This window comes from Ailuropoda melanoleuca, chromosome 17 (genome assembly GCF_002007445.2).
Source record: "Ailuropoda melanoleuca isolate Jingjing chromosome 17, ASM200744v2, whole genome shotgun sequence".
Classification (NCBI taxonomy): Eukaryota; Metazoa; Chordata; class Mammalia; order Carnivora; family Ursidae; genus Ailuropoda; species Ailuropoda melanoleuca.
The window spans coordinates 41,676,615-41,691,944 of record NC_048234.1 but is presented as its reverse complement, the minus strand read 5'-3'; the positions used below and the strand labels follow the sequence as shown (position 1 = coordinate 41,691,944).

The following is a 15,330-nucleotide window of genomic DNA, read 5'->3' as shown; positions in this document are numbered from 1 at the left end:
CTTGTTCATCATCTAAGAAAATCTGGGCCATTGCTAATGTAGGGTTGGTTTTGTTTTTTCAGAGGTGGTTCTCAACACTGGAAATGTGGTCTCGGGGTCAGAATAAGGGGAAATTGAGAGGGTTGTACTTAAAAGTTTTTGAATTTCGAAAGCTCTCTGTCCGGACTCGGAGGAAATTTTTGTGTATGTCAGATACAGCATAACTCTTGGAGAATTAGCTGCAAATAAGTGTGATGGGGGGATGCGAGAACTACAGTGAGTTTGGAATCCTTCTTTACCTAGGGCCTGGTCTCTTGGCCGCAGTGCACACTCAGGGGTGTTCATGCTTTCACCTGGAGCCCAGCATCTTCCTTTCCTTCGTTATTACAGGTTATGACAAGAAAATGCACATGTTCCATGACCAAATCCATTCATTCTCACTGTTGTTTTTGGATGTTTATCATGAACTGAAGGCAGACATTTCATTTTTAATATATTCCAGAAGCAGTCCCCTTTTGAGGGAAGAGCAGATAACCTACTTACTGTCATCACAGGAGTGGAAGGCAGGCACCCTTTTTGTGTTTGTGTATCTTTGCCTGGTGTCGACTACATGTGCGGTCCTGTGCTTATGGCCCAGCGCCTGTCTTATAATAGACCACAAGCGGCCTGAAGATAGTCTGAACCAGACTTTAAAGCATCCTTCACGATTTTCCTTGCTTCTTTTTTACCTTCCTGCCCTCATATCTTTGATGCTGTGGGACGACTGAGTTAGTCTCCGGGGCAGGTCCCAGCAGCCTGTGTCTTGAGGGACTTGCTACAAACCGGAGAGCTCTGTGTCTTTCTGTGTGTGTGTGTGTGTGTGTGTGTGTGTGTGTGTGTGTTTTGTTTTTTTTAAGAAATTGTTCAGTTCTGCCATTTGCCCCTCTCTGCTGATTCTTTCATTATAATTTCACTATGTATGCTTACTTACACGAGACTGGGATAGTGCCTTAGAACAAGTAGTTGAGGGCACCAGCTCTTAATTTGGGGATTTTGGATTTTTCATAGAATGGTATCAAATAGTCATAATTTTTTCCTCTCTAATTTGATTTGAGAAGAATATTAGAGAAATACTGACAAAAAGTCAAAGATTTAGGTACATTAAAACGTAATACCAGTATGGTATTTATAACTGCGAGGAAGAGGAGATGGGCTAACGATTGTTGAATGACGCCAAATGAGCCAGGAGTCTTGTTTTTAAAGAAAACGAATGGCCTGGGTAAATAACGCTCATGAAGCAATAAGTGAAAAGAGCTGCACGTGAAAATCACAAAGTCTTACCCTGATTTCGTAAATGTACAAAATACTGTATAGAAATGTGTACGTCTGCAAATATACATACATGTTTATACATCTATCCATGTATAATGTGTAAGTTTGTACATATTATACATATGTATTTGAATATTTAGCTATACATACATTTCTATGCATGTATGGAAGTCAGGTCATGGAAAAATATGCCACAATATTAACAGTTCCTCTAGTTCGTAGGAGAGTTAGGGAGTTTTACTTTTTTATCGTTTTCTTTTTCTCCAACTTTTTTACAATAAGTAGGGGGAAATGGGAGCATTTTAACTTCAACACTTTTAGGTGAATTAAACTATTAAAAATTCAAATAAAAAGCCTGCTGTTGGGGATAGACATGTTTTGAATGAACATTTTTTTTTAGGTGTAATTACTCAGGCTTCCATTACAGTTGAGTGTGTCTTGCACATTTAATTATGCTTTCTGCTTTTCTGGATTGTGCTCTTCAGGCCACAGAGGAATAGAGTCCAGGAGTCGGGACCACGCGTGCTCAGTCACACCATGTTCCTCTGAGGAGCGTGGCCGTGTGGCAGTTTTTCCATCTAGGTCTTGTCTAGGGAGCTAAACTTGTGCTTCTCAGCAGAGGTGGTTCCTGGTTGCAGTGAACATCTGCCTGAGGTCCCTGGACCGGATGCTTTGAGGGATGGAAAGTAGAGTTCAGACTGAATACGCTTGACTGAATTTTGAAATGGCCTAAAGCAGTTTCCAGGCATTTGGGATAGTGCCGAAAACCCAAAGACTTTTTTAAATTCTCAGAATGGACTTTCAGACATTGGGAGGGATGAAGAAATAAACCAACGAGAGAGAATTGGGCTTCGAGTGTGTTTCCCACCTCCCTTCATGCAGGGTCTCCTTGGCCTCTTTCGGGTCTTTGGCCTGTGTTCACATCACCTTAACTGTGAGCCACCTAGAGTTCATGAAACAAAGGCAAATACATTACATACAGGTCCGTCCCGTTTCTTGCTTCTAGGAAATAGTGGGAGTTGAGGTAGCCAGGCTGTAACCTGAAGCTTCTATCGTACTGAATAATATTCATTTTTGGTTGGAGGGTAATGAGGGAATTAACGCATTTGTGCATAATCTGGTTCAGGACAAAATACTACAAGACTGTGGAGTAATTGTAAAGTATCGAATAGAAAACTTTGCTTTAGACAGCAATACAAGGAAATTAAATAGTACACCTTTCAGTATAAAATAAATACCTCCAGGGCGCCAAGGTTGCCTGTCTGTGAAGCCTTCTCTTTGCAGGTTGATGTTTACACATCACCGTCGTCATATCTGTCCTGCCATAGGAACCCGACCTTTCATTCCCATGTTCAGTTCTCTTCTTAGAGGCTTCCGGGATGAACATCTCACCTAAGCTCACTTTCCACTGATTTGGGTCTTTTGATTTTTGACAGTTTACTGAGCGGCTGTACAACTTGGGACAACTTTTCCACAGACACGTTAAAAGAGCAATTATTTGGAGGCTGGAAAGCTATGTATTGTCATAAATCTTTGCTGCTGGGAAGAAATGCCCCCATGTTTTTCTCATGGCAGATGATCATTCCTTCATGTATCCACTGAACACAAGCCGCATCTAAACCTGACTCCCGGGTGCCAAGCTCTGCTGTAGCCCGGTGTGCAGTCCGGCCCCGAGCGCTGGAGTGTCTGCTGGTGCAGAGAGCACACTGACCCTCAGGGCTGAGACCCCCTTTCTCACATCTGAGGAAGTAAATCAGTGGGCTTCCCCTTCTCCCAGTTCCTGTTAGAGCTATAAATCATTCTGTTGTTTCTCTTTTGAGAATTATTAAATCCAGTGGAGAATTGGCCTGTTTTCGAGTATTCTTTCTTAACTCTCTGACGAGCTCTTAGAGTCTTGAGAATTCCATCACTGTGCCTCTGAGTGAGGACCGGCAGCCACCTCGTGGGATATCAGTTCAGTTCAGTTCACGTCTTGACACAGCGTACCATTGGGTGCATGTTTCTGTAAGCTTGTGCTGTTTCTCCAGAGGAGTCTGTCTTTTTTTCTTTCCTTTTTTTAAACGATAACCTCATTTTCTAAGAAAATGGTCCCGGACGAGTGATTTTTTTAATTCCAAGTTACGTCATTAGGAACCATCACATTCTGTTCCACCTGTCAAACCAACCTGATGTTTATGGCTTTTGGGGTATTTTGCACCTAATTATTCGTATCGTGGGGGAAGGTAAATGCTCAGGGTGCCTTCCTTGGCCTCTGAGAATGTGTCTTCATGAGCCCTTCTGTTGGGAGAACTACATTCAGGACTCCTTTGGCTTTTTAAGTCTTCTCATTTGTGACTTTGGTCATCATCATGTTTTCTTGCCCCTTACAGTCTCAGAGCTCAGTGTCCATTCCACCACCTCTGGACTCCCGTCTTTCTGTTATTGCCATTATCTCTGAAGGTACACCCATCTAGAAGCCCCAGAATGGTGTCACTAAATAACTTTTTTAAAAAAATGCCGGTGTCCTCTGATCTTCTAAAATACTGATTTCCCTTTGAAATTCCAGACATTTTCCCACTTGGCTGCACAGTTGACCTGGACCCTTATATAAACTCAGTGTTCTGTTGGGGTCCCTGAAAACTAAGGGATGGACTCAGATGAGCTACTCTCATAGGGCGTCGTCACCGTCCAGCGAGCGGCGCCTCCAGATGAGAGCTGGCTTCTCTGACTCTCCGCTTTTGCTTCCTTTCTTCTCTGAAAGTTGCTGTTGAGTTGAAAGCTGCCAGAATAAATTGGGAAGGAAAGAAGGGAGGTAGGGTGAGAATCAGTCCGGGTCAGTTTTGAACAGAAAGGGGTCGGTGGCACGGCTGCCCCGGGGACGCCCTGCTGGCGGCGCGGGTCCAACACGTCCGTGCGGGGCTGCACTGGAAACTGCTCGAGGCTCCAGAGCTTTTTCTGTGACCGGATTCTGGCTTTGGAAATAATCAAGTAACGCTTCTTATCTTTTCGTTCTTTCCACCTTTCCCACAGCCTGGTTCCTCAGAGGGAAGGAAGGAAAAGGAATGCTTTGCAGCAAATGCCCTTGATGGCATTCTGGTACTCGCATTGCTCCGCTTCTGCCCGCCCGCCCTTGTTTTCTTTGTTTTTATCGTTTTTTTATTTTTTGCAGAATTGAACCTTTTTCTGCTCTGCCTTTCTCTCCTGTTTGTCTTTACTTTATGGTTGATATTGTACTGTCTTTTCCCAAAATAATTGTCATTAAAGAATTCCACAAAGTGTATACTTTTTAGCATGTCACTACTTTTATTATGTTGCCTTCCTTGTCTTTTGGTAACTACGTATGGGACGCTTGGAAACCTTCATGGTAAAATCCTTTTTTTTCTCCCCCTGTAGTCCCTCCATTTCAAGGACTAAAACAGTCTTGCGTTAAGTAAAAACCTGTGACCAGAACTGAAGGAAGACTCTAGGAACAGAAAACTACAGCAGGACTTAGCACAATTTATTTGGAAACAAAACAAAATTGCAAAAGCCTTAGCTGCTTCCCACCTAAGAAGTTCATTCGATGAAGACAGTGTCTGCTGGAGTTTAAATAACTACGTGAGTTTGGGCGCAAGCAGTGACTTGAAGAAGGCCCGGCTCTTCTTTTGTTGAAACGTCTCAAGTTTCATGACAAACAAGCTGTTGTAAATTTAGTCTCAGGTGTAAATATCAAAGCCCTCTGCTGTCGGGAGAGCTGACCAGTCTGTGTGGTGCACGTGTGTCTCTGTGATGGCAATCATTTTAGCTGCTGGCCTTCAGAAGAAGTGAGGATCTGATGGAGGTTTTTTACGTATTTATTTTCTGTTCTCCCTGTGTCAAAATTTATAGAGAAAACAGGCATTACGTTCCGTAATGGCACTTTCTGTAATTTGATACTATTTGGTTTAACCACCTTCACTTTAATATTTGTAACATTGTTGTAATGGTAACTCTGTTAAGTACCCAAGCTGCTTGTCTTCCACCAAAGAGTGCTTTATTAACAAGAACCTGTGAAACCGTGTTTGAAGACTGTTGGATGTTGTGATACAAAGTGGTGCTCCCGCCACCGAAACTGGTAAGAGCATCTGAGTGCCAGCTCTGGGAGACTCCGGAGGGAACTGGCTACAGAGCTGGAGACGGTTGTAAGTCATTCCTCTGTGTCACTGAGGGACTGGAGAATGCCAAGGCTGTCCACTGTTCGGTTGCCCAGTCATACAAATTAAAATCCTGTTTCCTTCCACACATGATTTTAAAAAAAAAACACTGTTGGTGTTTTCCCTTGGAAACAGCCATCCCAAATAATGGTGGCTAAAAAAAGAAAAAGAAAAAAAAGGTACTGCTTTATTAGGGTCTTTCTCTGTAGCATTGTGGATTTCTTTTTTTATGTGATCAGCCTAAGGCCATTCACACACCCTTTGATTTCTGTGACAGTTATTCACATCTGGATTTCAGTTGTTTGTAAATAAGAGACTCACTGTTGCCTTTGGTTAGGGAATACAACTAACTCTTTGCAGAGTGCCTTCGCCCCTCCACCCTACAGAAACAGCAGAGTCTGTGATAGAAAGCAATCACAAAAACAATTTATTTGCTGCTAAAACAAAAAAAAACGGGGCCCAAAATACAAGAGTATTTTGCAGTCACTTTGGTTCCCTCCATAATAAGAAGTGAATGGTTTTAGTTATTGTTAACCAATTTTTGCCTCTCCTGGTTTGGAGAACAGGGGTACAATATGGAAAGGCTGGAGAAGGCAAATGCCTCCCATTACAAGATGAATGAACCAGGTGAACAGGCAATTCCATTTTAAAAAGCTGCCTTTTTAACAAAACTATGAGTGGTAAGAAGCGGTTGGAATAAACAGATTAAAGTCTGTTAATGTAAAACGTTTCCAGAAGGCCATGGCTCCATTTTGATATTTACTCTCTTGGAGTAAATTTGATGGGCTTTGAGGTGAGATGGCAGGTGCCGCCATCTTGGTCAAACAAGCGGCTCTTCCCCATCAGGTGTAACAAGGGTGGGTCATGCTGGGTTTTAAACACTGCGGACTAGATCTCAGAAGAAAAGGTGGTTTTCTATCCCCGGAAGTGAAGAGACACAAAGACCCACTTACCTGATGGGAAGACCCCTCTTCACTCAGCTCCAGGTGGGAGGAGAAACATTCCGTTTGCTGTCTAGGAGACAATACTAAGTATTCAGACTGTGCCCTTGCATAAAACATTGAATTCTCAGGGCAGTTCTTCTTCCCTTGACAATTTTAAAGGCCATCTCCTGCATAAATAATCCAGGTAGTTACGAAAATCAGACTTCCATCTGAACTGACCCTGGTTTGGCTTTTTATCACATCAGAACAAGTTAAATATGCTGTCTCCCTCACAGTGAATAAGCCATTTGGTGTCTTGGCCAAGAGTGAAGAATCTGGGCTTCAGTGTTAACCATAGTACTTTTTATTTTACAGATTGCCTTTTTGTGTTGACTGCATAAGTTTCCGGCTAGAATTGCTATCACTGTGGCTCTTTCTAAACAATCTTGGTGTTTCACAGGCCCACTGAAATGAGTCCTAGGAAACTAGGGATTTCATAACGAACATTCCTTGGAGCGCCCCAGGGAGTTGGGGTCGTGCTTCGGGCGGATTTCATAGCACAGCAGTAAACTTACTGGGGGCGTCTGTAGCATCCAGGAAGTCTCTGGGTCTGACGGAAAGTTCTTCTTGCTGTGAATAAGAGTGGACTCTTTTTTTCCCCAAAGGAAACTTCAACATACCCAGACTCTTCTGCGATTCTAACTTCATGTCTTATCATAGAAAGACCCTGTTGCTATGGAGTATGAAATAGGGCACGTCAGATGGAGAGATTCCTTTAAACTTAAGAGCCTTAAATAGCTTTGGAAGTACACTGAGACAGTTTCCATTGGAATTAAAATTGGAAGTGAATATTTTTAGGTGTTCTTGAAGCTTTTGGGGGACTCATGTCCAAAGTCAGAGATAGTCCAAAGGAAGGGTGTCTGCAAAACTGGGTATAGTATAGACAGACTTCTCTTTTGTGATGCTAAAGGAAAACTAGAAATCTCTCTTAGCTGTCCGTGAAGAGGGGTAAACCCTGAGCAGTGCCTCACTAAAACAAGTAGCCTTCTTGTCCAAGTAGCCGCTTCCAGGTGGCACGCTGCTCTCCTAGTCTCCAGCATTCTTCTGTTCTCAACTTGGCCCTGTTAGCTGTCACCCACCCACTTCCTTCTCTTCCTTCCTCCCCTCTCACAGGGGTGATTTCTACCTCTTCTCTGGGGCCCAGACATTTTTTCGAGGAGTTCCCAAGTGTTCTCATGAGGCGGATGTGCTTGCCCTTGGAGCCTGACGGCCGGTTCTCCGTGCCCTGCAGACAGTCAGGCGTTCGGGTGGTGTCGTGCCAAGAGCTCCTGGAGGCTTTCCTTTGCTTGAATCACCACCATTCATGACAAATGAGCAATGCGCTCTTTTGATGTTTGTTCTAAAAGTAGCTTAACTGTTTCTCTTCATACATTTTTAAAAGAAAGTATTGCATTTTGGAAAGCAGTGCTCACCAAAAACAACTTTAGAAACCTATTTTAATTCTTTAATAGTTCTCTCCTGCTAGGACTGTCCTCGTAAGGCTAGCTGCCGCTTTTCCATTTCTCCTCAATCTAAGTATTCCTCGTGTCGCTGAGTGGAAATACTACAGATATGTTGAAAAGACTGGACAATTCACCTATACTGTGTAGGAAATTACCTCCTTAATTGCCCAGTAGAATTAACTGTCAGCAGCAGATAAGTTCATCTGATTATAGTACTGCAGTTTTATATTAATAATTTGCAGACTTTTATCTAACCTGCACTCATGTACAGATTATTAAAAGTTTTAAAATGTAACTGATTAATCAGTATTTGATCATCATTGTCTTGATTTTTTTATTAAAATGTATATTTCTAATCATATTTTATAAAGCCAAGAGAACTGGTTGAATGAATGTTTATTTTCTGAAGGTATTTTTAAGATAAAGCTTCATAATGGCCTGTAAACTTTGCATATCTATGTAGTTTGATACGTATTGTCAAGTTTGAAAATCTTGTGTATTGTAACTGGTTTTATACAAAATATTGAGTAGTGAAAATTGTATAATTATAATCATATAATTAAAAGTATAACCAAACAGCCTTTCGGTTTATTGTATTCACTTGCCATTCTGAATCATGGTAGGCAGTGGTCAAAATGTAAAGTGGGTATAACCTTCTGTATTAGTCTGCTAAATGGGGAAGCTCATAGTTTATTCTCGTCCAGCTCTGCGGCTGGAAGTCCAAGCTCAAGGTGTTGGTAGGGTTGGTGTCTTCTGATGCCTCTGTCCTTGGGCTTTTCTTTGTGCACTCCAATCCCTGGCGTCCTTCTGTCCGCCCTCATCTCCTTTCCTTATGACACCAGTCAGATTGGAGTAGGGTTCATCCTTATGGCCTCATTTTAACTAATTACCTCTTAAAAGGCCCGTCTCCAAGTACAGTCACATTCTGAGGCATAAGGGGTTAGGGCTTCAGCTTAAGACCTTGGGGGATACACCTTCCTTAAGATAGTGAGGGGCTTGTGTTATGAAGTCCTTCTAGACACACCCACCACTAGCTCAAGTTATGCAAGGGTTTGACTGGAGAAGTTACTGAGGATAAGACACACAAAAATCAGGCCCTTGCAGTCGTGTGGGTTGTAGACAGTACTCCCCTCACGTTACCCGCCAAGGTCAGAATTAAAGAGCTAAGCGAGGGGCAGGGCCAGCGCTAAGTCACCCACATTCTGATGTCCAACCCTGGATGCCATCACAGTGCCGTCTGCCTGCCTCCCTTCTGACCGTCTCTTGCTGGCCTGGACCCTGAAGACCTAATGCCCGTGCCGTCACGCAGAGGTTGTGTCTGGGACGTAGGAACTCGTTCTGTTAGGAGTGCTGTCCCGTTCCCAAAAGAACTCAGCTTTGATTCATGCTAGGATACAGGTTTTGAAAGTACAAACCCAGGGACCTGCCTTTTCCCCACATCCAGACTCGCACCGGGCACTGCTACCCCCCGAGTGTGATTCACAGGCTCTGTCCTCTCTCGAAAGCTGCGGCACCTACCTACCCCTCTGGGGTTTGCCCTGAGGCCAGCACTAGGTCATGCGCCCTCCTGCTGACCAGCTGAAGCTCGGTTGGTTGGCATGGGCCAAGCTGCCCGAAGTACGTAGGCGCTGTGAAGGGGGCAGGCTTGGCCCTTGTAAGACGCGCAGTGAAGCCCCAAGTCCCATCTTCCAGAGCCATGCGGTGTGAGCGGTGGCCCTGGCCCTGCCCTATAGATTCTCTCCTCTGTTGTCCGCAGCACGGTCTGGTACCACGTACCACACAGACGATTCGCTAAACCCCTCTGCTTCTGTTCCTTAAGTAAAATGGGAAGAAAAGCAATTCCCATCTTCACAATTAATATGAGAGTTAGATAATCCACACAAAGCAAAACAGTGCTGGCACATAGCTTTCAATAAGTTAATTTTTTTCATACATTTAAGGTAATTTTCTGTAGCTAATTAGGTAACAAAAGACTGATCAGTTCTGATCCCTCCATGTCAGGTATTTTTGGTGCCTTGTCATAGTCCTAGTGCCAGCACAGAGGGTCCCGTGCAGACTGCTTCCCTTGCCTCCCGCCGTGCGCCTGAGTGCGGGTGTGGTGCTTGGGAAGGCAGGATGGCGGGGGGCGTCCCCCACCAGCGTGATGTGGGCCGCCCCACGCCAGCAGACCGTCCCCCGCACTGTCCACGGGGGCTGCCGCCAGCCTTTTGCTGGTGCAGCACTGCATACAGCCTCTCATCTGCATTCTTCCTGGGTGGTTCTGCTTGTTTCCTTAGGATCCATTCTTACAAAAGGCATTTCTGCTGGGTCAAGAACGTGCAGAGTTGTAAAGCTTTCGTGGATGTACGCTCTGTCAAAAAGCAGCTCGGCATAATTGTCCAGAGCATGGATTCTGGACCCAGGCTGGGTGCAAACCTTTGCTGTGTATTAGCTGTGTCGTCTGGGCCAGGTTGACAGTTGTATGAGGATTAAATGAGTTAATAGTTGTTAATTAGAACAAGTGCTTGGCACTACCAAGAGCCATACATACATTGTGTGTAATAAAAAATACATCTCTATAATGCCTTGGTGCTCTCCCAAAGGTCTGTGACACTGGAGTCCCTGTGTTCCCTCCCTTAGCAGCCTCTGGCAGGCAACGAAGGGCAGGGCATGGCCTCGGGGCTGTAGGTCACGGGTGGCCAGCGCTCCCTGCTCTCTCTAGTCCCAACTTGTAACTGCCCCATTACTTGGATTTGGGGCCTTTTGTCTTCCAAGCAGGTGGCACAGTATGTACCTGTCACAGTCTCGCTATTTTTCTCAGCGTATTGGGGGAATGAATGGACTCTGGGCAAACCCTTCGAGTGCGTCCCCGGACACCCCTCGCTTCAGCGGGGGTGTGGCCCAGCCCCCGCGCTGCCTGGCCACGTCTCTCTAACTGTGTCTTATCTCTTTGCTAGCAAGTCTGCATGGCCTTGACATGCTCCTGGATGACAGTTGCTCCATCCACACTGAAATGCCCAGGTAAGGAGGCCTCTCGCCCGCAGGGCCAGACTCCACGTGGGCTGGCCATCACCAGGGGCTGGCCTTGGCCCCTCCGATTCTTACACTGGCCAAATGCCCTGGTTTTAAACAGGGAGAGGCTTCGGGTGGGAAAAGGAAGGGTGGAGGAGGTAGTATGGTTTGTGCGTTTTTTTAACTGGAAAAGGACAATGGTTCCTTCTCATCATGGGTGTGTTCCTTCATATAAAACAAGATGACTTTTCAGGCGGGACAGTTCTTGCGTGGGACTCGCCAGAGAATGCAGCCAGTCTGGCGTCCCTGCCCACTAAATGCCAGTCATATTCCCAGCCACTGGGTAACCCAGGCACCTCCCCCCCCCGCCCCCCCGCACTGTCAGCCACCTTCAGAGGCGGTGCTGCCCCCAGCTGGGAACTGCCGATGAGCGTCAGTGTGGCCTCGCTGGGCAGTGTCATGGAAACTGAATACTGTTGCCCTGTTCTACTCTGGCCCAAGCCCCAGGGGGCAGAAGAAGGGGCTGGGGCAGAGGTTTCCCTTATCAAGGAGGCGGCAGGGGTCTCAGTCCTCAGGAATGGGGCTCATGAGTATTTGTAGGGGGGTGGGGGGCTTGAGACGGTGAGCGAACCGCCTGCCTGCCTGGCCCTGGCTTCTCCCCTGCCGTGTGGCAGCCACAGAGAGACTGTCTCCATCCCTGAGAGCGAGGGGTCTGTTGTGACGGAGCTGGACGACACGCAGGCCAGTGGCCAGCAGCTTCTTAGGATAGGACAGAGCAGGGGCTTGACCGCCACCCTGGTCCGCTCTTGTTCCGGGTGGTTCTGCTCTGGCCAACCCCAGTTTGCCTTGCAGTTAACGCTAGAGTTTAGAGCATGCCCCGTGGAGTCTCCAGCTGGCATATTGAACTAGTCCTTGCCACACCCAGTGACCCCCGAAGACAGGTTCCAGTATCATAAATACAACTCTGTCCATCTCCTCCCTTTTCCAGCGATGGTTGGCTGTCTCGCGCTGTAACCTTTCTAGACCGGCTTTTAATCTGGCTTGGGATCCGCGAGGACCAGACCTCCCAAGAGGATCTCTCCCAGACAGCACAATGCTCAGCAACGGACATTCTCCCCAGGTGCCACTGAGGCCTGCTTCCTCCCGTGTGCCTCGCCTCGGCGGGAGTGTGTGTCATCTTCCCCACTGGGTACCGGGGTCTCAGGCGAGGCTAGAGCTGGGCCTACCGCTAGCTGACCTGGAGGGATGACTGGGATGCGGAAGGGCCAGGCTGGCACCCTCCCTGGGGGCGGCTCAATCCCCAGCCCCCAGTAAACCGTGTTTCTTGGAACTCACTTACATTAGGGCCCCAGTGACTTATCTGACGGAAGCTGGTCTGTCTCCCCGGAAAAGTTCCTGCAGGAGTTTTGAAGAGTTCTAGATGGGCCCCGCGCGGCCTCCCTGGCAAGGCACGACCGAGCGCCAAGGGTGCTCTCGTACAGAGCCCGCGAGGCCCTAGGCGCCAGTCCTTCCAGGGCCCCGCTCCGGGCATCCGCAGACCCTTGGTGAAAATCCCCGAGGGCTGTCTTTCCACCCTGGTTCGCAGGTCCCGGCCGCCGCGTCTCTCACTAGGCTGGGCGGCCCCCACGTCTCTCCTGCTTCCCTCCCACCCACCCTGCTCTCCCTCCTTCAACACTACTTGTTGAAGTGGACATTTCAGGAGCGTGGAACGAACACCGGGCTTGAGGACTGCGTCCTGTTTCTGCCCCATCCCCTCATCCCGTGCCTGCCCAAGGAGCAGTTAGGGAACGAGAGGGGGCGTCCTTCCCGTTCCCTGCCTGCGCGATGCGAGACGAGTGCCGGACAGCAGGCCGCAGCCCCCCGGTCACCGCGTTTCCTCAGGTCGTAGGTTCTGCAACGAGGGCGAGAGGAGGCTCCTGCAGATTTATGACACCCAGCGAGGCGCACGGCCTCAGTGTTGGGGGCGCCCCTTGGGACTAAGTGGGGATAGGGCCCATTGCAGACGGAGGGGGCTGTGACTGGCATAGGCACACGGACGGGCTCCCGGGAGAGTCGGTTCTTCACTTAGGCGGTGCTTGCAAGGAAGTTTTGCACTTTTTTATCCGTATTGTTTTACAATAAAGATTTCTTTTTTCTAAGATTTTAAGTAATTTCCGCACCCAACATGGGGCTCAAACTCACAACCCCAACATTAAGAGTCACATGCTTAGGCCAGGCACCCCGACAATAAAGACGTTTTTATTTTTTGNAAAGACGTTTTTTTTATTTTTTTAAAGATTTTATTTATTTGACAGAGACAGCCAGCGAGAGAGGGAACACAAGCAGGGGGAGTGGGAGAGGAAGAAGCAGGCTCCCAGCGGAGGAGCCTGATGTGGGGCTCGATCCCACAACGCCGGGATCATGCCCTGAGCCGAAGGCAGACGCCTAATGACTGCGCCACCCAGGCGCCCCAATAAAGACGTTTTTAAAATACCTGCTCTTTTCCTTCCTCACTGCCTTTACCACATACGTACAAACCCTCTGGGACTGGACCAGGTGACGCCACACACGGGGGGGGGGGCTCCCCAAGGGCCTGGCCTCAGGCCAGGGTCGGGGGATCCGGAGAGGATGGCGGATCCTGGTGGCTGTTTCCGCAGACGGGGAGCTCGCGGAGGCTGAGGGAGACACAGCGGCAGTGGACGGCAATGGGCAGATCTCGCACAGTGGCACGGTGCTTATCCAGCTGTGATGCCATGTCGCGGGGGGGGGGACCCCACCTGCTATTGGCAGCGTGGCTCTTTCCTGATAGCTCAGAAGAGTCAGTTCCCGTTTGTGAGGGCTGACCTTTCGCAGCTTCTGAGACCCGGGTCCAACAGTCCACAGGGGACGGTTTCAGAAGAAAACCACTGCCGTCACCTCTGAGGTAGCCGTGCGCCGGGATGGCCTGGGGGAGCTGGCGGGGAGAGGAGCAGCCCTGAACCGGCGACCAGCACTAGAAGCGGGGCTGCCCCTCAGGGCCTCTCAGGCTCCGGAGGGGCCTGCCCCACACGGGATGAAAACATCAAATGCTTGTCAGCACCGTGAGGCTAAAGACGTACTAGTTCTTCGAGTAGGCTGGCCAGACGTTAAAACCGTCCAGTGCATGATTTTATCCTTCCCGAGGCAAGTCCCAGCCCAGCAGCCTCTAGGGAGGCTGCCTCTTCCCGGACCTTGTCGGAGGAACACGTCCCGTCGAGGCTGGACACCAGCCCCCGTGACCGCCATCCGGGGTGACACCACTCTGTGAAGCTCCCAGCTCCAGGCCCGGGGACTACTCCCCCCCACCCCTGCCCATCTTCAGCTGCTGTCCGGCCACCTGAGATCCAATGGTGGGCTCCTCCAAGTCGGGCTTGGGGCTGGCACACCTGACTTTGGAGTCTGAACATCCTTGACCTCTGCCTTCCAAGAGTCTTGGGGCCTGACTAGTTTTCTTTTGTGGGGTTAATTTGCTCGGTGTTAAGTTAGAAACGTGCCCTGCCTCATGATGTCTCTACACCCAAGCACCTCAAAGGAGTGTGGTAGGGGGACTTTGATCAGGAAGGCCTTCCCTTGTTTGTAGGTCCGAACACAGTCCTCCTGCCTACTCTAATTTTTCCCTACAGGATGTCAGGGATTTCCCCTGCTCCTTGCTTCTGCTCTCTTCCCTGGGGCACTGGACTGTGGACAACCACGCGACCAAAACCCGCCATCCATCTGCCCCACCGATTGGTAAAAGGTAGTCCTGGTGAGCAGTCTTCTACAGGCTCAGAAACTGTACCCCGTCCCCCAAAACTGTTTCCGCCCACAGGACCCCACACTGCTCCATGGTACACGAATCTTCAGAATGTCTGGGAAGGATGCGGTGTCTGCAAATACGGTATTAGATCCAGCATTATTTACAACACTAGGAAATTTTCTTGACGGGATCTCTGTTTGGCCGATCTTCAAAGCCAAGGCAGGCAGAGTGACTTCATGTGACAGCATCAAGCCTGCCGAGGAATGACACAGCCTCACACCGTACCAGCCGATCCTTATGGCTGAACCTGACATTCACTCTCCTGAGACTTGACTAAGATCAGGGCAGTCCCACTTGTGTCCTTTCCAGGGAGAGGGAATAAAATAATCCGTTAATAGATCTTAGAACTCAGATATTCGTTTAATAATGAGACCAAGGGTAGGCAGTCAGACATAGCAAAGGTCCTTAACTGGCTATCACATGGTTGGGGGCGGGGCGTTCAGCTGAGTCCTTCTACTTTTTCCACATTCCTTTCTCTTGACCTGGGAGTGACCAAAAGGATGCAGCTTTCTATACACAGTTAGGAGGGAATACCAACCTTTATTTACACTTGGGTTCAAGTTCAGAGCCATCGTAAACAGCAGAGCAAAGCGGGAAAAAGCACAGATCCTGGAACCAGATTCAGGTTCCAATGCAAGCATGTTAGCTGGGTGACAACAGGCAAATAGTATCTTGAGTTT

At 48.2% G+C, this 15,330-nt stretch overlaps 1 protein-coding gene across 11 annotated transcripts in view; it reads left to right on the top strand.

Moving 5' to 3' along the window:
- Positions 1 to 13,080, top strand: part of CDC14B (cell division cycle 14B) — a 103,157-nt gene extending 90,077 nt beyond the window's left edge. For 5 of the 11 annotated variants that reach the window (XM_034647237.1, XM_034647233.1, XM_034647235.1 and 2 more), the window contains one exon: positions 4,663 to 8,442. In XM_034647237.1, coding sequence (XP_034503128.1) covers positions 4,663 to 4,699 — 37 coding nt within the window. In that variant the 3' untranslated portion in view covers positions 4,700 to 8,442. The other 6 variants (XM_034647238.1, XM_034647234.1, XM_034647230.1 and 3 more) reach the window with 4 other exon arrangements.
- Positions 13,081 to 15,330: the final 2,250 nt, after the last annotated feature.